Raw genomic sequence first — 26,456 nt, 5'->3', positions numbered from 1 at the left:
AGCTACCAATTAACCTTAAGCTTAGATTGTAGGTTTCCAATGTTTCTAATCGTACTCGGGTATCTTGAAAAAAAAAAAAAAAAAAGAAAAAGAAAAAGAAAAAGAAAAAGAAAAAGAAAAAGAAAAAAAAAAGAAAAAAAAAAAAAAAAATAAAATAAAATGTTTACCATGTTTTCAATAGGATTATTATTATTATTATTATAATAATAAATTTCTGCACGAGAGTTGAATGTAAAACATAAAAAAAATTATATTATTTTCAGAGATACCGAGAAAAAAAAAGTGGTGAGAAAAAAAAAAAAAAAAAAAAAAAAACTAAAGTCAAGTCAAGATGGAAATAGTAAAATTATATGGTTAGTATCAAATCTGGTGGTGGCAATGTTCACATAGACTCTAGACTATTATATAGCTAGCATGTTTCTAGCTTACATCTTATGCCCAGTGCATTTAAATATGTCTGTTATACTGAACTTTTTTTTTTTACAGGCGTTTTTTATTTTTATTTTTATTTTTATTTTATTTTATTTTTTTTTCTAAAGAACAAGTAGCATCATCTATTTGTCGTAGAAGAAAGCTTTGGTTTTTAGGAGCTTCTTCGGCATTACAGATATCACGACAAAGCTTCTAAATTATTTACGGCTGAGTTTGCGTGAACTTCTGTCTTGAAAACCATGCTAAATAGATTCTTACCGAAAAATATTGACAGGATTATATTTTTGCACGCAAAGCTACCAAAACATGCCACAACAGTTTTTTTATTTTTATTTATTTTTATTTATTTTTATTTATTTTTATTTATGAAATGTGCCTGGTGCCTGACACATCCAGGAACCTTTCATTTTGACTATTGTAAAACCCCTTGATCCCGGTTCTTTATAGATGAGACAGATATATCTTTTTCAAATAATTCTTTGTCGTTGTGATGTTAATTTTTTTTTTTTTCCCTCGAATTCACTTTACCGATCTTCATGGCTTACTAGTGATTTTTGAAACATGCAAGGGACGTTCGTTATATATTAAGTGTATTATTTTTATTTTATTTTATTTTTAAAAGAATCACAATATAGCTATACAAAGAATTACTCACAGATGTTGATCAACAACATCATCAAAAAAAAAAAAAAAACTTTTAAAAGAAATTTCCTTTTTTTTTTTGACTTTTTCATATTCCAATCTCTTACCTTCTTCTGTTAAATACTAAATTTAAACATTAAGGTTCCGTTTAAACACCATTTGGAGGTCCCGGGTGAATGGGATCCGTCAGGGTTGTATTGGTACCGGGAACCATGGGCACTGCTGCAGCTGGTTCAACAAAGGCAGCCTGAGGCACCTGGGGGGGAAGAACCTGAGGGTGGGCCACTGGAACAGTTATAGCGAATCCTGGGTTTATCGAAAATCCCTGGCCAGAGTATGGTTGTTGCACTTGCACTTGTGGTTGTGGTTGTGGTTGTGGTTGTTGAAGTTGTTGTATTTGTTGTAATTGTTGTAGCTGTGAAGAAGAGAGGCTTTCTGGGGCGGCTAACAAAGAACCCATAAGTGTTGTAGTTATGGAAGTGTTGGGCAAAGATGGCGCAGGTGCGGCAACTACAGCAGTTGCAGCAGTAGACATGACACTATGATTCAAAGAAATACCGCCTGGTGACGTATTTGGAATTACATTAGATGCTGCTGCTTGTAAGCTGTAAGGCGTCGAAACTGTAGCCGGGACTGTATTGTATTGAGCAATAGGAGCTGAATGTGGGTAGGTTTGAACAAATTGTGACGGGTTTGGTGCAGGTCCACCAATGTATTGAGGTGCTGATTGCTGTACAAAAGCTGGAGTTTGGCCTTGGATCTGAGTTGCAACCACAACTGGAGCCTGTGCTTTAACTTTGGATTTAGCTTTAGCCTGTGCTTTTGCCTGTGCTTGAGCCTGTGCTTGAGCCTTAGCTTGGGCCTTTGCAAGTTTTGCCTGAGCTTTGGCCATCTTTTCCTCATTTTTAGCTTGTTTGGCTTGCTCTTTGGCCATCTTGGCTTCCTGTTTGGCTTGAGCTTTGGCTTCGGCTCTTGCCTTTGCCTGCTCTACCGCCTCAGCCTTAGCCTGAGCTCTTGCTTCAACTTTAGCTTTTTCGCGTTCGGCTCTACGCTCCGCCTTAACTGCAGCCTTTGCAGCTTCTATTTCTGCAAGACGCGCCTCTCTTTTAAGCTTCTTTTCCCGATACGTGCGAATTCTTACGCACCGATCACATAGAAACTCAGTACTCAGATCCTCTTCGGGCCCTTTTTCAAGACTTAGGGTATCATCAGAAACAAGAGTAATAGATTTCTCTTCCGGTTCCTCTTTTAGCATTTCCTTGGTTCCATCTTCTTCCTTTTTGGTGACTTCTTTGGAAATACCATCGCGTCGTTCCTTGAGCTTTTGCTCGTTCTCAGTTGCAATTTGTAATCGCTCATATTCGCTATGATGCAAACACCCAACGTGGAGCCAAATCTCGCAACCTCCACAAGCAACTACAGGTGTACCATCATCATAATCTTCACCATGAATACCGCAGTAGCAATCAAATGTCCAATGCTCATTCTCAGGGGGGACAACATTTTTACTTTTTTCAAAGATAGGCTCCTCAGTCTTGGGAGTTCCCAAAACCTTATTGGCAAGATGTCGTTCCAATAAACGACTACTACTGCGTGTGCTGTGACGGGTAGAAGCTGAAGTAGCTGGTGAAGTACTTCGAGAAGAACGAACGCTACTAGCCTTGGATTGGGTGGCACTGCTGTCAACACTTTCCACAACAGCTATAACAGCAGCAGAATTAGAGTTGACAGAAGCAGTGGGAGCAGCAGTGGGAGTAGCAGTGGGAGTAGCAGCAGCAGCGGTATTTTTAAAAGCAAGTTTTGCTGCAAGCTTAGCAGCTTTGGCTGCAGCTTTGGCCTCTCTTTCAGCCTTTTCCTTTTCACGGCGCTCATCACGCAACTTAAGACGCTTTTCACGCTCTTTCATTCTTGTTTCCTCAGCCATGATAAACTCAACCTGCTTATTATTTTCTTCTTCACGATTTGCACGTGTTGCACGTTCCTCAAGACGTGATGACCTTTTACGGTTGACCACAAGAACTTGCTTCTCGCGATTTTTAAGACGGGCCTTGGCAGCTGCGATCCGAGATTCCTCAAAAGACTGAAGAACAGGGAGAAGCTCCTTGTTAAGGTATGAATAAAACTGACGATCATACTGGTTTTTGCTATGCTTAAGATTTGCAATAAACTCTTCCCAGTCAGAAAGGGTAACACAAACACAACTCCAAATGAGTTCGCTTTCAGGAGTCTCTTTACTCAACGCTTCAGAAAGGGAGATATAGTGAGGGGTTTCTTCATTTATTTTGTCTTCAAGTTCAGTATCAGACTTATTACCATTGTCATCTTTAGATTCATCTTCATTTTCTTTATCAACAGCAGCCTCCTTTTCCAAAGCTGCAGCTGCAGCAAGTGCCTTTTTCCGTTTATTGGCTGCAATAGCTCTTCGTTTGCGAGCCACGGCAGTCAAAGGTTCACGTCTTCGTTTTTTTGTGGATGAAGAAGAAGGAGAAGGGGTTTTAATCTCTTCATCAGGTTGAGTAACTATAGATGGTTTTTTTTCTTTGGGTGGTTCCTTCGTTCCATTTTTGGAATTGATATTTAGACCTGAAGTGAACTGTGGGTCGACCTGCGACAAATCTGGTGGCTGATCTTGAAAAAAGTAAAGTCGGTTATCATCAAGAAGATAGTATGTGCCAAATTCACCTTTCCATCCCACGGGATCAATTCGAAAAGCTTGGGGCAGGGTATCGGGATCAGCTGCCAAAAGTTTGTCAAATTTTTCACGGAAATTAGGGGCTATAACGACCCAATGAACTAATTGGTGAAGGACACGAATCTTATCTTGAGGACTCATAGAATCAAAATGTTCGAGGTCGTCTGGATCAGAAGAAACTCCAAATGGGTTATCATTGGGTGAAACGTTATGTTGTGAGTAAACCTCCCAAGCAGCAGCGTCCAGAGTGTCTTCAGTGACAGTGCGCTTTACATGTGATAAAATTAAAAGAAGATTCATAAGTAGGGTATGAAGGAATGCTGTGGGTAATGCGACTCCAATAAGTTCTTCTTCAATGACTTCAATGTTGACTTCTTCGTTGACGCGTAACATCTTTTTAAAGAAAGAAACAAATTGGAAAAGCTGAGCAAATTCGGGCATATTTCGCAGTTGCCGAAGAATGTCTTGATATTGGGGTTCATCCAAAGGAAGAGCCACCTCTTTATGATCTTGCGATCTTTTGGACATGATGGATCTGGTGCGGGTACTCTTCTAGGCGAATGCAATCAAATCCAAAAAAAAAAAAAAAGGCTAGAGAGTTAGAAGTGAAAAAAAAAGGGAACGTCAAGGGTGGCGGGAATATATACCTTATGTAATTATCTAATTTAAGGAATGAACAATATACTAAGATACAGTTAAGACTCGGTATGGTTAATCTAGTTCATTCAAGTTAAGATAAGTAAAGGTTGGAATTCGAAAGTGCCAAATGTCGAAGTGAAAAATATAATTAAAAATAAGCAAAAGACGTTACGCGTCGTGATGTAAAAACAAAAGAGGTGTGTGTGGGTGTGGGTATGAAAAACGGATTGAGGAAACTGAAAAGTTACCCGGCTTTTTAAAGTTGCTACCTAAATTTTTTTTATAGTTACTGTCCTGATATTTACTTTAACAAAAGATACAGGTTACCATTTCAGATTCATTTCAAAAAGTCTATTTTCTCATTTACATTGAAATTACTTGGGAAAGGCTGATCCAGCAGCTCAATGATCTCCTTATTTGATTTTTTCAAACTCGCTTGAGAGTTGGAGAGAAACAATGGGAAATCATGTTTTTGTTGAGCAAGATGCCATCACTAAACCCAGAAAAAAAAAACATGTTATTAAACAAAAACAGGCATTTCTTTTGTTGGTTCCTTTTTCTTTTTCTTTCTTTTACATAAAGTCATCATCATCAAGACCATCATCATAATTGGTGGTGTCAAGCTTATCTTCCATCTTGGCAGAAGACGACTTGAGTTGTGCCTTTGGTTTCTTGCCTCTGTTAGCGCGCTCTGCACGTTGTTTTTCGCTTGCAACAGCGTTGAGGGTAGAGATGATTTTGCGGATTTGATCTTGAGAAAGAGTCTTTGAGAGATCACGAGTGATATCAGTGACGAGGTTGGCGTAGTGCACATTGGAGACCTTGTTAAGATCGGAAAGAATTGGAACAAGGGTCTTACGAAGAGTTTCAAACTCGGGCTTAGTGGAAGGGTGGAAAACCTGGAAATCAGAGAGTTTGGAGGGTAAAGGAGCAGCGGCAACAGCTTCCTTATTGGCATTAGCACGGGCACGAGGGTGAATATCGGCACCGCCCATCAGATCAGCCAAGTTGGCCATATCATTGTCCTGCTCGACTTGTTTCAGTCGCTCTTTCTTTGCCTGGGCATCTTCTTCCTTGAGATTGAGGGCCTTGGCTTCAAGTTCAAGACGTTCTTTCTCCTCCTTCTCCTTAAGCTTTTGCTTCAGGGGGACGCGCTTGTGTGTGGGGGCCTTGGGCTTGTTGTCTTCGTCGTCTTCATCAAGGGCATTCTCCCAAGAGTCGAGAGCGTCGCCCTCAATTTCGTCGTCCCAAGAAGCCTTGAGAGCCGAGGAAGCGGCATCAACATCGTAGTCTTCGTCGTCCCAGTTAGACATGGTTGGTATGCAGTGTCAAAGGTGGAAGTGGTAGTGGTAAAGTATGTAGTGGGTAGTTACTACGGATGGTTTTGGTGGTTGTGAAAGCGGAAAAAAAAAAAAAAAATTTTTTTTTTTGTTTGTGATTTTTTTTCTTTACGACGGTGATTTTGAGCTCGCGTGGAGAAATTGAAAGATGAGGGAAAAGCTAAAGTAAATAGTTTGATTAATAAGTATGTGTAAGGTTTTATGTAATTTATAATCGATTATAATAAATCAGTGGGCACGTTTTCGAGATTCAAGATTGAAGGTTAAAGATTGAAATGATTTTGAAGAATCAAAAATAAATAAATAAATAAATAAATAAATAAATAAATAAATAAATAAATAAATAAATAAATAAATAAATAAATAAATAAATAAATAAATAAATAAATAAATAAAAAATAATAGAAATGTTACTGATTAAATATTAAAATTTATTCAATGTGTTTTATGTAAAAATAATAAAATATTAGAATATTAGAATAATTTTACTATTTTTCAATTATTAATGCGTTTATTCAACATTGCCAAAAAGAATCAGTCCAAAATAATGCTTTATTTTGCAATTTTCTCAACTCCAAAAAAATTTTTTTTTTTTTAATTTAATGGATTTAGCATTAAGTAATTTTTTAGAAAAGTCATGGCTTACTTATTATCAACTGCTGACTTTAAAGGTTATCTTTTAATCACTCCTAATGAGATCGAACTGAACTTAGAGACCTCTTCTTTGAGTACCACTAAACCTTTCAGATAAGCCCATATATTATATATTATGTAACTTATTATGTAATATATTGGTACGGTCGTACAGCTCTCAGCCGAGATTTCATGAGGGGCCACCACCACGCCTTTTTCCATAAACTGTCAACGTGCCATCCCACAACCTTTTTTTTTTTTTTTTCATCTACTATTTCCTCTTTCTTTAATCAATCGAACTCAATTCAATTAAATTAAATCATAATGGACGGAAATACTACAGTTCTTCCTACTAAACCTTTTGATCGATCCGTCAAGCTAGCTTCATTGGCAGACTGGGCCAAGGAAAATGGAATTGAGCTGAATAATTGTGAAATCAAAGCAGAAGGCTCTGATGGAGCCGGATTATACGCCACTGCTGATATTACTGCTGATTCTAAGACCCCTATTGTGCGAGTACCCTTGGATTCTGTGCTTACAAGACGCTCTATTTTTGCATTAGCTGAAAAAAGCGAATTTTTCAAAGATTTGTTATACCGCAAAGCCGATGGGACGCCAATTACTGTTGCATCAGGAAGCAGCCCAACAACTAATGAATTTTTCGAAAAGTTCCCACTAACTAGCAAGGACATTTTGGTACGCTTTTTTATCTACGAGATTCTTACGTCAAGAAGAGGTGGCCCAAGAGACCGATGGACTTCATGGGTAGAATCTCTGCCTCCATTGCGAGAAATGAACCTGCCCTTTAGTTGGGATAAGGACGATGTAGAGTCATTGTACGGCTCAAGCATCTATGAAGCTGTGCTTTCCAAGCTAGAATTTCTCAAGTTCCGATACAACCGGTTGTTTGAGTCTGTGGAGTTGCGTGAACGAATTTCCGAGTACGTCAAGGCTGGGCCGCAGCCGCAAATCAATCTAGAGGCTGATGTGGAGGTGACATTTCAGGACTGGTTACTTATTGAATCGTGGATTTCTTCTCGAAGCTTAGAGGTTTTGGAGGAGCCTTCCGAAGAGTATGAGGAAAACTTACGGTTAGGGATGGTTCCAGTGGTAGACATGTGCAACCACGATGAAGTTGGGTGGAACAGCAAGTATGAACTTGATGGTGAGACTGGCTCGGTTCTGCTGATACCAACGAGAGAAATTAAAAGGGGGGAAGAAGTGACAATTACTTATGGAGAGAATAAGGGTGCAGGTGAAATGCTCTTTTCTTACGGGTTTATACCGGCGGGTATTAAGACAGGACATGCCAAGGTTGCAACGTTTGCAATTCCTCCAATCGTTGATGAGGATGATGATGATGAAGAAGAAGAAGAAGAAGAAGGGGGGGATATTAGTAAAAATGTTGACGAGGATGACGATGCGACAATTGTACTCAAGGCCAAGCACCGTATGTTTGGGAGACGCGCGCGGCTGCTCCAAGTCCGGCAACTGGATGCTAGTGCACCAGTAGAGTGGGAGAGCAATTTTGTTGCATTTCTAGGGTTGCCTGCAGAGTACATGTCGTTTGCAGAGGTTGAAGAAGATGATGAAAGTGACAAAAATGGAAAGAATGGCCAGAATGGCCAGAATGGCAATAGCGAGCCTCAGATTTTATATGCTGGGCATGCTTTTGATCTTGGAGACGTACGTGGGTCATTGGAACAAGTGTTTGAAAGCGGGTCGCCAGAAGGTCTAGCCGCAGAAGCTAACGCTGTTTCGCTAGCAGAGTCGCTTGTGCGCGGAGTATTTGAGGAAGGATTGAATGAGCGGACCAAGATGGCAGAGGCCGAAGAAGAAGGACCTGCGCGGCCGATTCGCGAGAACCATGTGTTGATTGAATTGGAGAAGCAACTTTTGGCGCAGCTACAATTTTAAAAAATAAAATAAAAAAATAAATAAAAAATAAAAGTTGCTGGGTGATGTAATTGATTGTAGATAAGGGCTGTGGGGTTGTCGTGTGCGCAAGCAGCAATTGGCCCAATAAAGTTTTTTTAAGTTTTTTTTTTTTTTTTATTTATGCGGATTTAAATATATTATTGTGAGTGCAACGCAAACAGACCAAATATAAAACCAAATTTTGAACCAAGACCAAGTAATGTATTATGATTTTAAAGAAACTCCAAAAGTTTCTTCATTAAGTAAACATGACAGCTTTGAGGGGGAGATAGAGAAAGAAAGAAATAAGAAGTGTTATTTAAGATTGTCTTTTTTTTTTTCATTTGTTGTATGTGTATGTTTAGACTAGTAGCCTAAGTGCGGGCTTAAAGGTAGGATCTGCATTGGTGATGCTGCAGAAGCAGCCGGCAGCCAACAGCCAACAGCCAACAATAGCTAGCTAGCAGCCAGCCAGCCAGGCAGACAAGCAGACAGGCAGACAATAGAGGAGGAGGACGAAGAAGGGTATTGAATGATGTATGATATGCATGAGAGATATATGTTGATGTATATAATCAGTTGCTTGTTAATAGTGATTATATATGGTGATAATTATTCTTAGATAAAGCGCAGTTTGTTGATTGCTGTTATAGATTGAATGGAGAAAATGAGAATAAGAGAATAAGAGAACAAAAAAAAAAAGGAAGATTTTGGTGATTTGAATGATCAATAATAAAAAGGTATTTTAGACATTTAAGCATATTTTTTTTTTCAAAAATAAATCAAACGGCTACATGAATAGTTAATTGTTTTTTTTTTTTTTTGAAATTTATCATCATTGTTATTCTTTTTTTTTTTTTATTTTCTAATTCTATTCACAAGCCTTTTTAGGAATTATGAATTAGTCCTGCCTTTTTTTTTTTTTTTTTTTCTTTCTCATTTTTTTATTTTTCTGTTTTTTTCTATTTTCCATGTGCCAAAAAAAAAAAAAAAAAAGAGGGATGACCCACTGATAAGCGCGTCGCAACGCCCAGTCTGTGGAAGAATCGAATTTTGGGCTGTTTTTGGCTGCTTGGCGTCGCTGATAGGACAACAAAAGCTGGAGAGAGGCGACTTATCAATTAAAAGTTTTGTTTGTTTGTTTTTTTGTTTTTTTTGGCTTGGTTTTACTCCTTACGGCCTTTAAACTTATAAGCTTAAAAACTTTATGACAAAGAAGGTGATGATGATGATGTTGATGTTGATTATGGGAGATGATTCACATAAAGTATTAAACGGTGCATTCTGTTTTTTTTTTGTATAATTTAAGGGATAAAAAAAAAAGAAAGGAGGGTGGAAATAAAAATTAAAAAATTAAAAATTGAAATTAAAAAAATCAAAAAATCAAAAAATCAAAGTGTATTTAGTTTGCTTTTTTTTTGATTTAAAAGTCGATGAAGAAATGTTTTTATTTTTTTTTTTTTCAATTCTAATGATTTCAATACTAAATTATAAGAACAATAACAAAATCCTTTATTTCTATGCAAAAAAAAAAAAAATGACAGCTCAGGCACCACCATCACCACGCACATGAGCACGAGCACGAGTACCGGAGGTTTATATATATATATATATATATATCAGAAATATCAAACTAGGTGTGGCTGGCGTATTTTCAAAAGGGGCGAAAAAGGGAGGGTAAAAGTGGATTGTTCTGAGTGAGAGGTGGTGGTGGTGTGTGTGGTGGTTGGATTATTGTATTTTTTTTTAATGATATTATATAACAATGATGCCTAGTACACAAAGAGATGCATATAAGTAAGCCTTGATTTCTTCTTTTTTTCTTTTTTCTTCTTCTTTTTCTTTTTTTACTTTCTTCTTTTAAATATAAATACTCTTAAACATCTTTCAAGTTTATCTCTTTTTTTTCTTTTTTTTTTTTTAATTCAATTCCTATTTTTTTTTTACTTCTTCTTCTTCTTCTTTTTTATATCTTAAACCTTTCTTCCTCTTCCTTTTGTCCTTATCGTCGTCCACTCACAAAATCATGTCTTCTGAAGATCAACCGCAACAACCTCATAAGGAACACCACAAGCACATCCACAGCCCACGGTTCGGATTCAGCAGCCCCAAGCTGGGCTTTAGCAGCCCTAAACTCGGCTTCAGTAGTCCTAAGATTTCGTTCCACAAACACGGGCATGAAGATAGCCCCAAACCCGAAGGTGCAAGCCCACATGTTTCCGGCAGCCCCCGCGTTGGAACTAACTCCCCCCATTTTGATATTGATGAAAATAGCGACGTCCCTAAGTTTTACTCGACTGGCCGTGGAGGAGCAGGTAATATGGGCTTTGGCAGCCCTAACCTGTCTCCTAAAATCATTCCTGCTGAGGAAGCCATCCACCCACTGCACCAAGAGGTCTTCACAACAGGTCGTGGCGGTGCAGGAAACATGGCTAAACATCTGGATCAAAAGACAGTCGAGATTCTTCAAGATGAAGGCATCCCGTCACCTCAAACTGACCCTAGCAAGCCTACAATGAGCAACATGTCGATTGGCCGTGGTGGATTTGGTAACGTACGTGCCACTCGGGAGGCTGTTCAACAAGAAAAGAGTATCTTTGAAAAGATGAAGGAACATATTTCAAAGTAAAGGACTTTTGACAAATAATTTGAAATGTTGGAATGGACTCTACTATTATAATTGGATTGAATCTTTTTATTTTTTTATATATATAATTATTTTTAGAATTTTTTTGTTGGATTTTAATGTTCAAGTTTGTTTTATTTTTTATTTTTTTTTTTTTTTTTTTCCTCGTGGTGTTATTTCTTTCAAGGATAGAGTACCTCAATACCAACCAGTTGCAAGTTTCTTTACCCAAAGGCAGGTTGCACCCGCTAGTCTACCAACAAGTTGCCAACAGATTGTATTTTATATTTATTATTGAGCATACGTAAAAGAAAAGTAAATTTTAGTAACGTTTGCCCAAAAAAATAAATAAATAAATAAAAATAAATATCAACTGAGTATATATAAGAAAAAAAAAAAATAAGGAGAGAAAAATAGTTGAAGACAAATATGATATTATGGTGGTAAGAAGGATTTAAAAAAAATGAGTGGCTGCAGAATTGCAAACTGATAAGACAAAAACGGGGAAAAGAGGAATTCTTTTTATTTTTTTTATTTTTCTAACACGATAAGACCCCGTTTAGGTGTTTTGTTTTGTTTTGTTTTGTTTTATTTTTTTTTTTTTTTTTGAAAGTTTATGTCCAACAATTCTATGCAGCTACGGCAGAATAAAGAGGGAGAGAGAGAGAGACCACAAAAAGGCAGCCTTCAGCATGATTTTAAATAAAATAAAAGCTATAAACTTTTGAAAGCAGCCATATTTGGGGGAGACAAAAGTCGTAGATCAAGATTAACAGAATGAGAGACTGATAAATTTGGTTGTGGCGTTAGTGCTTATCTGTGTGCGCGTGACAGTTGAATATTTTGATTGATATTGACCTTACTTCTAAGTGTTTTTGTAGTGGTGAATAGAATTAAAAAAAAAAATAAAATAAAAATAAAAATCGCATGGTCATTATTCAAAAGCCGTAATCAAAAACGGTTCCAAAAAAATAAAAAGATCGAGTGTCATCTTAAATCACTTGAAATAACTATTTTGGATTACAAAATATGCCTACTAAAACATGTCGTGGCATTAGAATTCTCGGCAAAAAAAAAAATAGGACCATTGATTTTAAAAAATTCTTTATATTCAAAATTTATATTTATATATTTAAACACTGTAATTCTACATCAACTTATTAACAAAGTGCTACGAGTGCACATTCACATACTAAAGAAAATAACAGTTAGAAATGGTCCAAGTAATTCAAACTTAGCAAAGCACACTAAAAAAAAAATTATTTTTTTTTAAAAAAATCAGGGTTAAAAAGCTCTGTCAAAATTTTATTCCACATGAAAGTTCAGGTGAAGAAATTCTTGTTGCTCATCATATAAAAAAAAATTTTTCATTTATTTTTCTTTTTTTTTCGATATTCTCCAGTGGCTTGCTAAAATTTGGGAATTTTTTTTTTTTTAATCATTAAAGACTTACCATAAATTTGTGTTAGTGCTGAAGAGAAATAAGAATGAATTCAAAATGTTCAAGTTGGTTAAAGGTGTGAAAAAATTTCAGTTAAATAATGATCAGGTTATATCATCAGGGTAAGGGTTTACACATGAGTGTTTAGGGTGTACTAAACTAGGGCAAAGAGTTACCCTGATCTATTTAAATTATGTAAAAATAAATGAGTTATGGGTTCTAAATAGATTTCGTATGCTTGACTAAGATAAAATTAGTTAGTATGACAATCTTTAAAAAAAGAAATAATTATTATTCTTGTGAAGAGGGGGGTCCAGTGTAAAAAAAGCAAAAAAAAAAAGCGTTAATGGAATACGTCTATTGATTAAAAATAAATATAAAGTACAAAATAAACATTTTCATTAACACTAGAAATAAAATTTTTTTTTTTTTTTTTGAACACAGAAAAACTTATTTAAATTTTTATTTATTTATTTAAAATATATGTATTATTTTTATTGAAAAATTTTAAATTACATTCAAAAAATTTAATATTGAATTATATTTTAATAATTTATTCACCTTTATATTTCTAATCCAATTGTTTGCTTGTTTGTTTTTATTTAAGGGTTATAGAATTCTCTAGTCCAATTTTTTTTATAAATTTTATATTTTAGAAAAGTTTAATTTATATACAACCTTCTTGCAAAAAATTCAACAACTACGAAACGCAAGTTTAGTCTGGCCGTGTGGTCTAGTAGTATGATACTCGCTTTGGGCGCTAAGCAACTTTGCGAGTGGTCCAGGGTTCAATTCCCTGCTCGGCCCAATTTTTTTTTGCCTTTAAACATATTTATTTTATTTTAATTTTTTTTAAGCTTATACAAGGTTTATTTTTTTTTTTCTTCTTTCACAATAAGAAAGAAATAAAACCTACCATAACTAGACTGATTACCTATTTCCATCAATTATAGTTTTTTTTTCATTTTTATTTTTATTTTTATTTTCGATTGGAATTTCCTTCGTTATTTTTATTTGTGAGTTTTTTTTTTTTTTTTTTTTTTTTTGATTCAGATGCTTATTGAAGGCAGATAAGAGCACTTTTTATTTCTCTCTCTCAGTTTATTTTCTATTTTCGGGATAATTGCCATGACAACCATTTAAAACTGTACCACCACCACCACCACATCAACAACAATTACAACTGGCTGATCATTTTTTCTTCCATACTACAAATGTATATAGACGTTTAAATTGCTTTGAACTTCCATTCGGAATCAACTTTCCTATTCAAGTATTAAAGTATATATTTTGGAAAAAAAAAAAAAAAATAACGGGCAACTTTGATTTTTTTTTATTTTTATTTTTATTTTATTTATTTTTTCTTACCATTTGAAAAATTCCCTTTTAATCCCCCCCTCCTCCTCTTTTAAAAAAAAAAAAAATAATGGACACTACTTATCATTTTGCCGCTGAAGACTTGATTACCCAACTGCTGAGTCATCAATCTGAAAAATAAAAAAAATAAAAAAAATAAAAAAATAAAAAAAGCCCCACGTCATTTGAACGGATTTTTTTTTTTTTTTTTTTTTTTTTTTTTTTTCCAAACCTCCACAAAAAATAAAAAAAAAACCTCCCACCACCAAACCACCAAAGGCAAAAACCTTGCAATCTCTTTCTCCTGCTTATAGAGTCCACTTTTCGCGATCCACTGCCTATAGGGTTCTTTAATACTTTCAAACCTATAAAAATTTTTTTTTTTTTTTTTTTTTTTGCTACTACCAACAAACTTTTCTTTAACGTCACATGGATAAGATTCTTCTTAATTGGAGGTTTCCTTTATTTAATTTTTTTTTTTTCTTCTTCTTCTTCTTATTGTTATAAAATTATGAATAAATATTGAAATTGGTAGTATATTTTAATACACCACCCAAATCAATGGGGAAAAATAAATTGAAAAATTCCCCTGTCAACATATGTCTTAAGCACCCTTAATCGGCCCGCACAGGCTCATGTGTAGATGGGGCAGTTTTCTTGATCTTCTTGTATATATATATATAATCAAAAAAAATAAAAATAAAAAATAAAAAATAAAAATTTAGAAGCAATTTCGAAACAATTATATAAAATAATAAAAACGTCCCCGTGGGTACCCTTTTTTTATTTGATTTGATTTTATTATTATTTCATATATATATATATATATATATCTCCCATAAAGAAAAAAAAAAAACTATAAATACTCCAAGTTTCCCATTAATTCTTACCTCTTTTTTTTTTTTTTTTTTTTTTTTTAAAAATCTTTATCTCTAACTAATCTTTTCCTTTATTTATTCACACACACATCACCATTCTACTATCCTACATATATATCCACAATGATTGCTAAGATCTCTTCTGCCACCGCAATGGAGTACGAGGAAAAGTACTCGGCCCACAACTACCACCCTCTGCCCGTTGTTCTCTCAAAGGCTTTGGGCGCACACGTTTGGGATCCCGAAGGAAACGACTACCTTGACTTTTTGTCTGCTTACTCGGCCGTTAACCAGGGCCACTGCCACCCCAAGATCATTGCTGCTCTCACTGAACAAGCCCAGCGTCTCACTCTGTCTTCCCGTGCCTTTTACAATGATGTTTTTGGCCAGTTTGCCAAGTACGTTACCGAATTTTTCGGCTTTGAAATGGTTCTCCCCATGAACACTGGCGCTGAAGCTGTCGAAACTGCCATCAAGCTTGCCCGCAAGTGGGGTTACATGAAGAAGGGAATTCCAGAGGATGAGGCCATTGTTCTCTGTGCTACTGAAAACTTCCACGGTAGAACAATTGCCATTGTCTCCATGTCCACTGACCCAGAAGCTAAGGAAAACTATGGCCCTTACCTCGAGAAGGTTGGCCCTTACATTCCTGGCACAAACAAGCCTCTAAGATATAACAATGTTGAGGACCTCGAGGAGGCCTTTAACAATGCCGGCGACAAGATTGCTGCCTTTTTGGTCGAGCCCATCCAGGGTGAGGCTGGTATCGTGGTCCCTGATGCTGATTACCTTACTAAGGTCTCTGCCCTCTGCAAGAAGCACAATGTCCTCCTGATTTGCGACGAAATCCAAACTGGTATTGCTCGTACCGGTAAGCTTCTTTGCTTTGAACACTCTAACATTCGCCCTGACATGGTTCTTCTCGGTAAGGCCATTTCCGGTGGTGTCACTCCAGTCTCTGCTGTTCTTTCTTCCAAGGACATTATGCTTTGCATTGAGCCCGGTACCCACGGCTCCACTTATGGTGGTAACCCCCTCTCTTGCGCTGTTGCCATTGCTGCCCTTGAGGTTGTTAAGGACGAAAACCTTACTGAGCGTTCTGCCACTCTTGGTGAAAAGTTTAGAAAGGGTCTTGAGCCTCTTCTCGAAACTGGCATTGTCACTGAGATTCGCGGCAAGGGTCTTCTTAATGCCATTGTCATTGACTCTTCCAAGGCTAACGGCAGATCTGCTTGGGACTTGTGTCTGCTTATGAAGGAAAAGGGTCTTCTTGCTAAGCCCACCCACGACACTATCATTCGTCTTGCCCCTCCTCTTGTCATCTCTGAGGAGGACATTGAGAAGGGTATCAAGATTATCTCAGATGCTGTCAATGAACTTTCCACTTATGCCAAGTCTGAGGGCCACTAAATTTTGTTATGACCACTCACTACCTACAAAAAAAATACCACTTTACGACTTTTAATGACTTTCTTTTTTTTTTTTTTTGAAAAAAATATATATTTTATGTAAATATTAAAGTACGAAATCTTGACTATTAATATACTTTTACTACCACCACTACTACTATTATTATTCACTAGAAACTAGAATGAGTTGCAAATTCCCATCCTACATTGGTAATCAACCCTCGCTGAGTACCCGAAGCAAAACTCGTGTTATCATCATCTTGAAAGCTTCCTTTCTTTTGCATCTTTTTTTTACTTGTCCATGTTGTAAATGTCTCTCCACGCTTTTCGAGTTCTTCAAACATATCATCCAATTCTCTAGCAGCCCCACGCACAACCCCTTCCATTTCTGCAACTTTTGATTCCAGCCGATCCATTCGTTCAGAAATAGGACTTTGTTCGCCTTCATCTTCATCATTATAATTTCCTTCTTCTTTTTCTTCTTCTTCTTCTTCACCATCATCTTGAAAACTATTGTATCGTCTTCGAGACCTCCCCCCATCTTCCGGCACTGTCCCGGCCCCATGGTACAGATTTAGGTATCTAGTCACTTCATGGTTCAATGTTTTTTCCAGCTGGTTAACACAGTCTATTTGTCCTTTCTTTTGATACTCATCGTTGCTGCCAACCTCTGAGGTCTTTTCAAATTCTGTAGCAAGCAAGTTAAGTCGTACACTTGTGGTCGGAGTAGCACCAATAAAACCAGTTTCACGGCAAAGGGGGCCTCCACCAAAAATTTGATCCATTTCAATTGCACTTGGTTGATCCGCACAAATACTCTTCCCAAGATCTTCTAGCTCGCTCGATACATCTGATCTTAACCATGATCCACCATCATAATCATAATCATCATAATCATAATCATCATAATCGTCATCATAATCATTTTCATAATAACTTTCACCTTTTCCAGATTCATCCTCTTCAGATTCATTTCCTTCTCTCCCGTCTTCATCATCATTGCCATTCTTTTTAAAGCATATTCCAGGATGCTCCACTTCACACTCCCACATAGCTCTTGGATGGAACCTTTTTGTTAGCCCTTGCTCCTTCTGCTGCTGCTGTTCTAGTGTATAATGTGTTTCAACACCATAGTCCTTTTCGTCATCAGCATCAGTATCAGCATCAGCATCATCTTTTTTTTCTTCTTCTTCTTCTTCTGCAGTCTCTTGGTAAAAGTCTTCTTGAACACTTGTATGCTTTGGGTATTCTTTATTAATTGAACACACTTCAGTTAGGTATTGTTCCATAAAAGATGGTATGGACGATGTCGCAGATACTGCACCCGGATGATGGAAAATGATGGATCCAGAATCTTCGTTGCTACTTTTACCCACTGATTCTTCCGACATTATAATTTCATTCTCACCATCGCCATCATCACAACTCTTTGATGAATTATACAACGATACCGCAGTTCTGTGTTCCACAGCAATCAGCCGGTTCTCCAACCAAGAGATCTGTTCCAGATACCTTGTCTCACGTTCCTTGAGCTCGCCGCACTCTTTTGCAATCAGCGCCAGCCGTGCATCCAAAACATTAAACATCATTTCAAACTGCCTTCCACCACCACAACCATTGGCAGCCTCTTCCTCCCCGCGCTGCTTCTTTTCCAGAGCTGCATTCTGTGAACGGAGAGGAAATGTGCAACAGCAACAAGAATCTGGAGAAATTAATGACTCGCGTTGTATTGCAGTCTCGTGCAAAACTGCAGTCGCCTCTTCAACTTGCGCTAGCAAACCGCTCAGCTTTTGGTCATAAACCTTAGTGACGGCCCCGACCCGGGCCTTGACAGTTGCGTCAATAACCTGGCACACATCTTGTCCAATTTCAATACACTTTTTTTTGTTTACCATTTCTTTTAGTACTTCATCATAGTGTTCCCGCATCTCAGCAATCTCGCGTCTGATTTCGTCCATCTCCCGTTCAATTGCTCCAAAGGCCTCCATGCCTGCTTCTGCAGCTTCTGCAGCTTCTGCCGCTTCTGCCGCTTCTGCCGCTTCTGTTGTCATTGTTGCTTGCATATTTGCGCTTGCACCTGCGCTGAAAAGAGTTGTACCGGAATTGATACATTCCACAGAATCCAGGTGCTCACTTAGACGTAAATTGAGATTCTCGATCCGGGTCTCTAAATCTTTCCATGACTTTTCCACTAGTAGTTTAATCTCGGTGCTGATTTCTTCACTTGTTTCATGTTGAAGAGGACTTATATATTTTAAAAGTTTTTCGTCTGTGACATTTTTAAAGTCATCTAAATAAATCCACGTTAATTGATTTGTTTTCTGATATTTTAATTAAAAATTTCAACTTCAACTTACCTTTTACGAAATTGATATCTCCAACAGACTTCTTGTTGGGTTCATTGAACACAATTCCATCTTGAGAAACATTTTCTTGACTATTCAAACTCATGATTTTTAAAGTCAATTCTGAACTTGTACTTTTTGTAAAAGAATTTAATTAGAAGTCTTAAATCATTGGCCACATGATTTATTTTTCTTACCTTTTTTTGTTTTTTTAGTATCCTTAGTATATACCAAAGAAAAAATAAATTTGTATTAGAAATTATGAAAAAAAAAAATTGTATAGTTTTGGAAAATAATTTAAAGTATAGAGTAGCAAAAAAAAAAAAAAAAAAAAAAAAAGAGAAGAATACAAAATATGTTTATAAATTCAGTAATGTGGTGCTTTTTTTTTGTCTAAGAAAAAAGGATTAAACCATTTGCCGAAATAATTTCTTAAAATGGAAATTTAATCTCCTTGAAAAAATTCAACATCTCCATGAAAACACTAAAGCGAAGACTGTTCGACTGTAATGTACTTCCAAAGTTCTTCAGGTTTCCTTAGCACACCATTAATCTTGTACCCAGTAGGAGTTCCTTCTTCTGCCAGAGGCAACATGTTATACTCACTACTGTGTGAGCGATATTTTCCTAGTTCCTTCAATGAGACCTGATTCCCCTTAAAATCGTAAACGTTAGTTTCAGGTGTTATAACAACATTTTCTTTAAGTGCTTCAGCATAATCTTTCATAGCCTCGTTGGACTTGTTGGCATGGTAGACTTGCGACATGTAGTAAAGTGTCAAAATGTTAAAGAAAAATGTATCAGAAGAATTTATTTTTTCATTCAAAAGTTCCTTTTCTTGTGGCTTTTTTAATTTTTCAAGTTTTGGTGCCGATTCTTCAGTATTGGATTCTTCAGTCTTGGATTCTTTAGTTTCAAGGTTGGCAACAACATCATTTTTTAGTTCAGTAGATTCTTCAGGTTTGACACCCTCAGCAGCTTCTTCTTGTTCTTCTTGTTCTTCTTCCTCATCACTTTTTTCAAAATAGCTGTTATCACTAAGATTTTTATAAATTGAATTGATGCATACAGCCAGACTGTTACCAGCACCATATTCAATTGACTTGATGAAAGCTTTGCGTTCCTTTTTGGAAAACAAATCTTTTGTTCCATGAGATTTCAGTATTTCTTTAGCTTCATCTTTTTCCAGAAATGAAATGTATCCACTATCCCAGTATGACTGAAATTGACTGGGTTCCAGTTGCGAAAGCTTCTCCTGGGGGATTGGTAGAGCAAAGGATTTGGCATAGAAGGCTTGTTCATAAGAGTCCATTTTTACAATTGTTAAAAATTCAGATATGTATTTAAAAGCCTTTTTAGCCATGTAAAGTCTACCTTTAGATTTGACCTTGTGGATAACCTTGGAAGCCAGCCACCCATGTTTTTCTTCAGAGTTGTTGCCGTAAATACTCAAAACAGAAGTCATTATTAGATTAGATTAGATTAGATTAGAATTTGGAATTTGGAATAATAATTTGAAACAAAAAAAAAAAAAAAAAAAAAAAAAAGATAGATAAAACTGGGCTTTTATAGACATTCATTTATTTATTTATTCATTTTTTTTTTCCATTTCAAAGTATGAATAAGGCAGTTAGCCACTTGAAGTCGTCAGCCGCTCAGTTTATTTATTTTTTTTTTTTTTGATGGAAGAAACAAAAGAGCAAAGAATTTATTGTATTTTTGATGGAAGAAACAAAAGAGCAAAGAATTTATTGTATTTTTGATGGAGATGATTGGTACTGTTGTATTGAAGCGCTGTTCCAGAGGTAAAAAATAAACAAAAAAACAAAAAAACAAAACAAGAAATGACATAAAATGGAAACTTTGAAAATTTAGCCGTTTGAAGTTTTTTAAAAGTAAAAGAGGGGAGAGGAAGAAGAAGAAGAAAAAAAAAGGAGGCTAAATTTAAATTCAACACAGAAAAATATTAGCTTTTAAGAATATTTTATTTTTTTTTTTAGCAGTTTCAAAAAATTAAAATTTTATTTTATTTATTATTATATATGCTTAAAAATTATAAATAAAATAAAATAAAATATAAAAATGAATTTTGTTAATTACTTTTATTTAAGGATTATAATAAAAAAATTAAAAAAAAAACCAGTATTAACTCTATCCTTTTTTGGTTTTTTACTATATATACAAAATTTTATTTTTTCAAAGAAAACATTTAATGTAAATTCAATTTTTATATAATTTGTTTGTTTGTTTGTTTGTTTTTATTCAAGGGTTATAGAATTAAATAACATCAGCATCTGCGCTATCCTTCTTGTCCATACTATATATATCTTTTCATTTTAATAATAATAAACTTTTAATTTTGGCTTCAACATTGCATCTTCAACAGCCTTAAAATAAGTCCTGATGCCAGCTTACGAGGAACAGGGATCTTTCTTCATGATTACAACATTTCTATGAAAACATTTTAAACTAAAAAATTTTAAATTTTAAAATTTTTTAAATAAATTAATTGTTTGTATAATTGTTTGACAACATGGGAAGTTAGTGTAGTGGTTATCATACTTGCCTTCCAAGCAAGTGACATGGGTTCGATTCCCGTACTTCTCATTTTTTTATTTTATTTTTGAGTAAAAACAAACCATAAAAAAACGTTTGTTTGTTTGTTTTTATTCAAGGGTTATAGAACTATATAACATCAGCATCTGCGCTATCCTTTTATTGTCTGACTATGTGACTTGCCGGTTTTCATTTGTACCTTTTTAGTACGGGTGGTTTCTGTTCTGTGCGTCTCCGGTAGCCCGGAAGATGGGCCCTGATGCCAGCTTACGAGGAACAGGGAGAACCAGTCTGTCGGTCCCAAAACCTTCCCAACCCATTTCCACTTATCTTCACGGACGCCCATGTATTTCTTAATCTCTTCCGCCAGAGATACGGCCCGCAATCACCTGCAGGCTATTTAGACTGTACGGAAGAGTCGGCATTCCTGTAACCAGGGTAGCCTATGGTTTTCAATCTAGGTGTATACTCCCGTACACATCCTCAGGAAAAGGGGGTATTCTGGGAATCGAACCCAGTATCTTCCGCTATCGAACGAACGTGTTACCCTTTACACCATCCAGCCCTTTTTCCCCAATTGATGTTAAAAATTGTTTGTTTGTTTGTTTTTATTCAAGGGTTATAGAATTATATAACATCAGCATCTGCGCTATCCTTCTTGTCCATACTATATATTTTTTCATTTTGATAATAAACTTTTAATTTTGGCTTCAACATTGCATCTCCAACAGCCCGAAAATAAGTCCTGATGCCAGCTTACGAGGAACAGGGGGTTAAAATAACCAAACCTTCCCAACCTATCTCCACTTGTCTTCATCAACGCTGTAATTGTATTTCTTAATCCCTCCAAGCAGAGATAAAGCTTACAATCTCTTGTAAGCCAGTTAAACTGTTTAAGAGAGTCGACATGTCCATCTCTGGAGATATCCGTTTCAGTCCTTTTCTTTCCTCTTCAAGCAAAGGACACTCAACTAAAATGTGATGAACTGTTTCCAGCTCTCCACATTTGCAGTTGTAACTATCCTTTTCAATTCCAAACTTTTTAAACCATGCGCCAAAGTTGCCATGGCCTGTGCGAAACTGAGTAATATTACTCAAGATCCTTCGACTATCTTTCTTCATGATCACTCCCGTAACCATTTTGGAAAGATTATCAGTACATTTCGACTCCACTGTGATATTATGATACCACAGATCCTTACTGCTGTTCCAATACATTTCTTGCCATTCTTCCATTGCTTGTTTCTTCAAAATTCCAATCGTCTGATTTTGTTGTTGTTTCAGTGTAAGAGGTTCAACCCTCTTGCATTTTCGTTTTTCATCCTTTTTAATCATATAGTCTCTATCATCTTTCGCCAACATGTAAAGCGTGGTTAGCTTTGCAATTGGAGATTTCTCAATCAATGTTAACAAATGACCATTAATAGGATTAGTTTTGCTAATATTTAGGTGTAAACGAATAGCTTTTCGTGCCACCATAAATTTTAGCCTAATACTATATGGCATAATACCAGCTTCCTTTTGTAGTACCGCAATAGGAGTTGTGCGATAAGCACCAACAATTCTTCTTAAAGCCATATTCTGCATTACTTCCAACTTGTGGATTTCTCCTTTCAAAATTTTGTGATGCCAAATTTCTAAGCCATATTCGACAATTGGTCTCACGCAAGCAATATACAGTGATCTGACTGCAGACCCTCGCATACCTTTTTTGCACGCCACCAAGATGCCAAATAGCACCAACAGCTTTTCTTGCTTTATTGATTTTATTCAAAATATGAGATTTAAAATCAAGCAGATTGTTCAAAGTAATTCCAAGCAATTTAACTTCCTTCTGGGGTTCACGAAGTTCTCCATTAGGTAAAGTAAGTTGCACTTTCTCATCTTTAGGTTTCACATTTTTGTAAAATGAATAAAACCCAATTTATCACCCAAATCAATTTTGGTCATTCTTGATTTAGCCCAATTACAACATTTTTCTAATATGTTGCTTAAGCTTTTGGTATTTTCTTCAATTTTACCTTCAACGGTAATAGTCACATCATCAATAAAGCCAAAAGGAGTTCCACCCCATTCTTTAATGGCATGATACATTGGTGTGGAATATATCAAAAAAGTAGTGGTGAAATAGGTGAGCCTTGCGGAATTCCAGTACTAATTTTTGCACTGATCCTTTCTTCGGTCCATGAGCATACTAGCTTCTCTTTCACTTACAAATTGGTACGTCCAGTTTATAAGTGCTTTGGGTAGTTTCATATCCTCCATTGTGTCTGCCAATATATTTCTGTTAACATTATCAAAAGCTCCTTGAATATCAATGAGCATAGCTGAAATTTTTTCTTTACTAGTTTCAATTCTTTGGACAAGTTCCAAAACAGCATCAGTAGCACAATAACCTTGTCTTCCCCCATATTGCTCTGGTGGAAGTAAGTGTGTTGTAAGCTTGGTCATTCTTTTTTGTATAATTTTTTCCAGTACTTTAGATGGAATCTTAAGTAAGGAAATTGGTCGGTATGCTCTTGGCTTTGAATAGTCAGGTTTCTTAGGTTTAGGTATAACAACAATAATGCCATGTCTCCAGACTTTTGGGTGGTATCCAAACTTTACACAAGCTTGGAGAAGCTTGAAAAACCTTTCCTTAAAGTCTTTATTTAGCCATGCCATCTTTAAAACTTTGCCAGTAATTCCATCGTCTCCTGGAGCTTTATCATTTGGGGTATCAGCCAATGCAGAGTCAACTTCATCAAACTCTAATTTTGGCCATCGAGAATCGTCATCAATTTCAAACTCTCTATCAAGACCATGATCAATTTCAGGTAGAAGTGCCTTCCATATTTCATGTCTTTTTTCGTCAACAGTAGTAGTGAGAGTTCCATCTTCTTTTCTAATTTGTGGTATAATGGTATCATTGCTTTTTGGATTAATATACTTCAAAATCTTCCAAATGTCATTTCCTTCTAAACTAGACAAATATTTATTCCATTGCTCAGTACTTGCCTCACGCAAACTGTGGTCAAAAATTTTTCTAGCTTTTTTCGCCTCTTCAATTTTTTGTCGTTTCAAAGCCAAAGAAGGTTGTCTTTGACGGGCTTCCCTTTTAGCTTCTAGCGCTTTTTCTAACTTCTCCCTTAATTCTTGATTCCAATAGCGTTTGGACTTTTTCATCACCTTAACTTCCTTCATCGACTTTGCCATTGCTCTTTTACAACCTCCTCAAGAACTTTAGCTTGGTCATCAATTTGGTCAGTTGATTTTAGAGTTTTGTTATGCACATTAAAATCTTTAATGGCAGAAGAAAGCTCCTTGTCAAACTTTTCCCAATCTGCATTCTTAATATTCAATCTCTTCACCGAAATAAAAACTTCATCCCCGTTTTTACTCTGAGACATATAAATGTCCCACTCCACAATTGAGTGATCACTTAGTGTATTTTCATCCACTCCACTAAATGAAATTCTATGAAGTAAGTCCACTGAGCCATAAACCAAATCAATATTGGTTCTATTGTTGTATGTTTTTTGATTTCTTGGAGTAATTAACATCATATCATTTTCATGTAGCCACTCAACAACTTCATCTGCTTCCGTATTCGGACCTGCCCTTGACTCCCATTCCTTGTGATGTAAGTTATAATCACCTGCAATGACAATCTTTGAGTATTGTTCCTTGATCTCCCGTTTGAGAAACTCAAAAACCGGTGGCTCAGGGTATTTCTTGGATGGTTTCGGTTGATTATAGACATTGACAATTGTAATGTCTTTAACCAAAATGGTAACCATATCTCGATTTGTAAACTTTTCAATTTTAGTAGTTAATGCTCGTAAGTCAGAGTTAGACCTAATGTAAGTAATTGCTCTGCATTTATTTTTTTCTTTTCCAGTTTCTGTAAAGATTGGGATCCAATCTTTATGTTTAATGGGCCCATAGTTGTTAAAGTAAGGTTCTTGTAATAACAAGATATCAGGTTCTTTTTATCTAAGATAGTTTCAGTAATAGATTTCGATTTATGACAATTGAGTTGGAATACTTTATAATTCATTGGATGTAATAGAATTGTTTTCGTTTTCTTCCTCATTGGATTCATCTAGTTCTTCAATATTTGTTTCTTTCATCGGTTCATCTTGTGAGTCGTCAGTGGAAACAGGATGGGCCTCATTATCCTTTTGTCTGATTCATTTTTCAATAATCGTATCTTATTACGCATAGCTTGGAGTTCTTCAGGAGTTTTTTTCTGCTAATAAAAGGTCTAACTTTAACTTTTGTGTACTGGATAATAAGATTATCAGCACACTTTGCATAGTCTTGGGCATTTCTGAATGAAACCAATGCTGTTTGGGTAAATTGGTTTCTGCTAATGATTTTGGGTTCGGTATTCAAAACAATATGGTAATCATTAAAATTGTAGAGAGTTTCTTTCAAGTCTTCAATCGATGCCGTATTAGGTATTTCCTGAAGTACAGCCTTGTACCAAGAATCTGTGTCAAGCACTGAATAAGTAGGGTCAACTTTGGGGATCCATTCTGCAGCTTTATCAGCAAAATCTTTGTCATTAAGTTGAACATATAAATGCCCTTTGACAGTATAGCCTATTTCCTGAGCCACCGGCTTTTGTGCAACCGCATCAATTTTCTTTCCAATCGCAGGGATATTAACTCTTTTCATGGTATCTGGAATTCTTATGCACACTCTAAAAGTGGGTTTGTCTTCATCAACTTTAGTTTCACGGTGTTGTTTTTGAGCCTTCATAATGTCTTTCAACTTTGGAGTTGCTCCATTTGGAGTTTTAGGGGTCAAAGCAAAAGGCAAAGTGTCGACTTTTCTTACCGCACTCTTGATTTCCTTTTTTGCGTAGCTAAGTTCTTTGGTAGTTAAATCAGCCTTAGTTGAAATAGTTCCAACTTTGTATTCCATATTATCAACTCTTTTCTCAAGATTGTTGGTCATTTCTTTGAATTCCTTGATTTCAGTGTCGATAATTCTTTTGTTTCTTGCTTTTTCTTGAGACAAATCTTGAAGAGTCATCTTAGCTATTTCATCAGCTTTATGTTTCACTTTATCGCAATGATCCTTATTATCCTTAACTTCCTTTTTAAGTTTTTCAAACATTACATGTTTAACTTCTGTGTGAACCTGATTGTTTCTCAAAACATCAAGTTCTGAGCGAAGAGAATTCACTTGTCCTTCTGAAGCTTTAAGCTTTTCGGTCAAAGCAATGAGTTGTTTAGCTAACTCATTGTTTTTAAGTTCAAGATTTTGAAATTTTATTTCCCAATCTTCAATTGTAATACTCAAGTCTTCTTTAACAATAGACAATTCAACCAGAAATACATCCTTAAGTTTTAAGATGTATTCCCAGGCTTCAGAATTATCACCAAATGGATTTGCATCCGGCATGAGAACATCCATGTCACGTGATGGTGTTGCGTCAATTTCCACATCACCACCATCTGGTGAAGAGTCAAAGGTAGGGTTCAAGGTTGGACCAACATTCACAATAGGGGTTTCAACGGGGGTTTCGTGGTTTGAAGAAGCATTATGCTTATCATTCGA

General features: G+C 35.9%; 10 protein-coding genes across 10 annotated transcripts in view; 3 read left to right on the top strand and 7 right to left on the bottom strand.

Annotated features, from left to right (window-relative positions):
* Window positions 1-1,222: 1,222 nt before the first annotated feature.
* On the bottom strand, window positions 1,223-4,294 carry SAPINGB_P001198 (uncharacterized protein; the record flags this gene model as incomplete). Its single annotated transcript, XM_031995921.1, has 1 exon — window positions 1,223-4,294. One exon carries the CDS (start codon window positions 4,292-4,294, stop codon window positions 1,223-1,225), a length of 3,072 nt encoding a protein of 1,023 aa, XP_031851812.1.
* A 683-nt stretch (window positions 4,295-4,977) lies between these two features.
* On the bottom strand, window positions 4,978-5,718 carry SAPINGB_P001197 (uncharacterized protein; the record flags this gene model as incomplete). The annotated part of the gene is made up of 1 exon (XM_031995920.1): window positions 4,978-5,718. One exon carries the CDS (start codon window positions 5,716-5,718, stop codon window positions 4,978-4,980), a length of 741 nt encoding a protein of 246 aa, XP_031851811.1.
* Window positions 5,719-6,702: 984 nt separating this feature from the next.
* SAPINGB_P001196 (uncharacterized protein) lies at window positions 6,703-8,295 on the top strand (the record flags this gene model as incomplete). Its single annotated transcript, XM_031995919.1, has 1 exon — window positions 6,703-8,295. The coding sequence occupies one exon, from the start codon at window positions 6,703-6,705 to the stop codon at window positions 8,293-8,295; it is 1,593 nt and encodes a 530-aa protein (XP_031851810.1).
* Window positions 8,296-10,321: 2,026 nt separating this feature from the next.
* SAPINGB_P001195 (uncharacterized protein) lies at window positions 10,322-10,924 on the top strand (the record flags this gene model as incomplete). Its single annotated transcript, XM_031995918.1, has 1 exon — window positions 10,322-10,924. One exon carries the CDS (start codon window positions 10,322-10,324, stop codon window positions 10,922-10,924), a length of 603 nt encoding a protein of 200 aa, XP_031851809.1.
* Window positions 10,925-14,719: 3,795 nt separating this feature from the next.
* On the top strand, window positions 14,720-16,006 carry SAPINGB_P001194 (uncharacterized protein; the record flags this gene model as incomplete). The annotated part of the gene is made up of 1 exon (XM_031995917.1): window positions 14,720-16,006. One exon carries the CDS (start codon window positions 14,720-14,722, stop codon window positions 16,004-16,006), a length of 1,287 nt encoding a protein of 428 aa, XP_031851808.1.
* A 169-nt stretch (window positions 16,007-16,175) lies between these two features.
* Window positions 16,176-18,456, bottom strand: SAPINGB_P001193 (uncharacterized protein; the record flags this gene model as incomplete). The annotated part of the gene is made up of 2 exons (XM_031995916.1): window positions 16,176-18,295; window positions 18,363-18,456. 2 exons carry the CDS (start codon window positions 18,454-18,456, stop codon window positions 16,176-16,178), a joined length of 2,214 nt encoding a protein of 737 aa, XP_031851807.1.
* A 378-nt stretch (window positions 18,457-18,834) lies between these two features.
* On the bottom strand, window positions 18,835-19,815 carry SAPINGB_P001192 (uncharacterized protein; the record flags this gene model as incomplete). Its single annotated transcript, XM_031995915.1, has 1 exon — window positions 18,835-19,815. One exon carries the CDS (start codon window positions 19,813-19,815, stop codon window positions 18,835-18,837), a length of 981 nt encoding a protein of 326 aa, XP_031851806.1.
* Window positions 19,816-21,743: 1,928 nt separating this feature from the next.
* SAPINGB_P001191 (uncharacterized protein) lies at window positions 21,744-23,000 on the bottom strand (the record flags this gene model as incomplete). Its single annotated transcript, XM_031995914.1, has 3 exons — window positions 21,744-22,473; window positions 22,613-22,790; window positions 22,928-23,000. 3 exons carry the CDS (start codon window positions 22,998-23,000, stop codon window positions 21,744-21,746), a joined length of 981 nt encoding a protein of 326 aa, XP_031851805.1.
* A 60-nt stretch (window positions 23,001-23,060) lies between these two features.
* SAPINGB_P001190 (uncharacterized protein) lies at window positions 23,061-24,945 on the bottom strand (the record flags this gene model as incomplete). The annotated part of the gene is made up of 3 exons (XM_031995913.1): window positions 23,061-23,863; window positions 24,094-24,700; window positions 24,934-24,945. 3 exons carry the CDS (start codon window positions 24,943-24,945, stop codon window positions 23,061-23,063), a joined length of 1,422 nt encoding a protein of 473 aa, XP_031851804.1.
* Window positions 24,946-25,085: 140 nt separating this feature from the next.
* The window catches only part of SAPINGB_P001189 (uncharacterized protein), a gene marked incomplete at both ends in the record, with an annotated part of 1,641 nt that continues 270 nt past the window's right edge, over window positions 25,086-26,456 (bottom strand). The window contains one exon of the mRNA XM_031995912.1: window positions 25,086-26,456. This exon is cut by the window's right edge and continues 270 nt beyond it. Coding sequence (XP_031851803.1) covers window positions 25,086-26,456 — 1,371 coding nt within the window.

The sequence above is a fragment of the Magnusiomyces paraingens genome, assembly GCF_902498895.1.
Source record: "Magnusiomyces paraingens strain CBS 517.90 genome assembly, contig: contig1, whole genome shotgun sequence".
Classification (NCBI taxonomy): domain Eukaryota; kingdom Fungi; phylum Ascomycota; class Dipodascomycetes; order Dipodascales; family Dipodascaceae; genus Magnusiomyces; species Magnusiomyces paraingens.
This window is presented reverse-complemented; position numbering and strand designations above follow the sequence as displayed.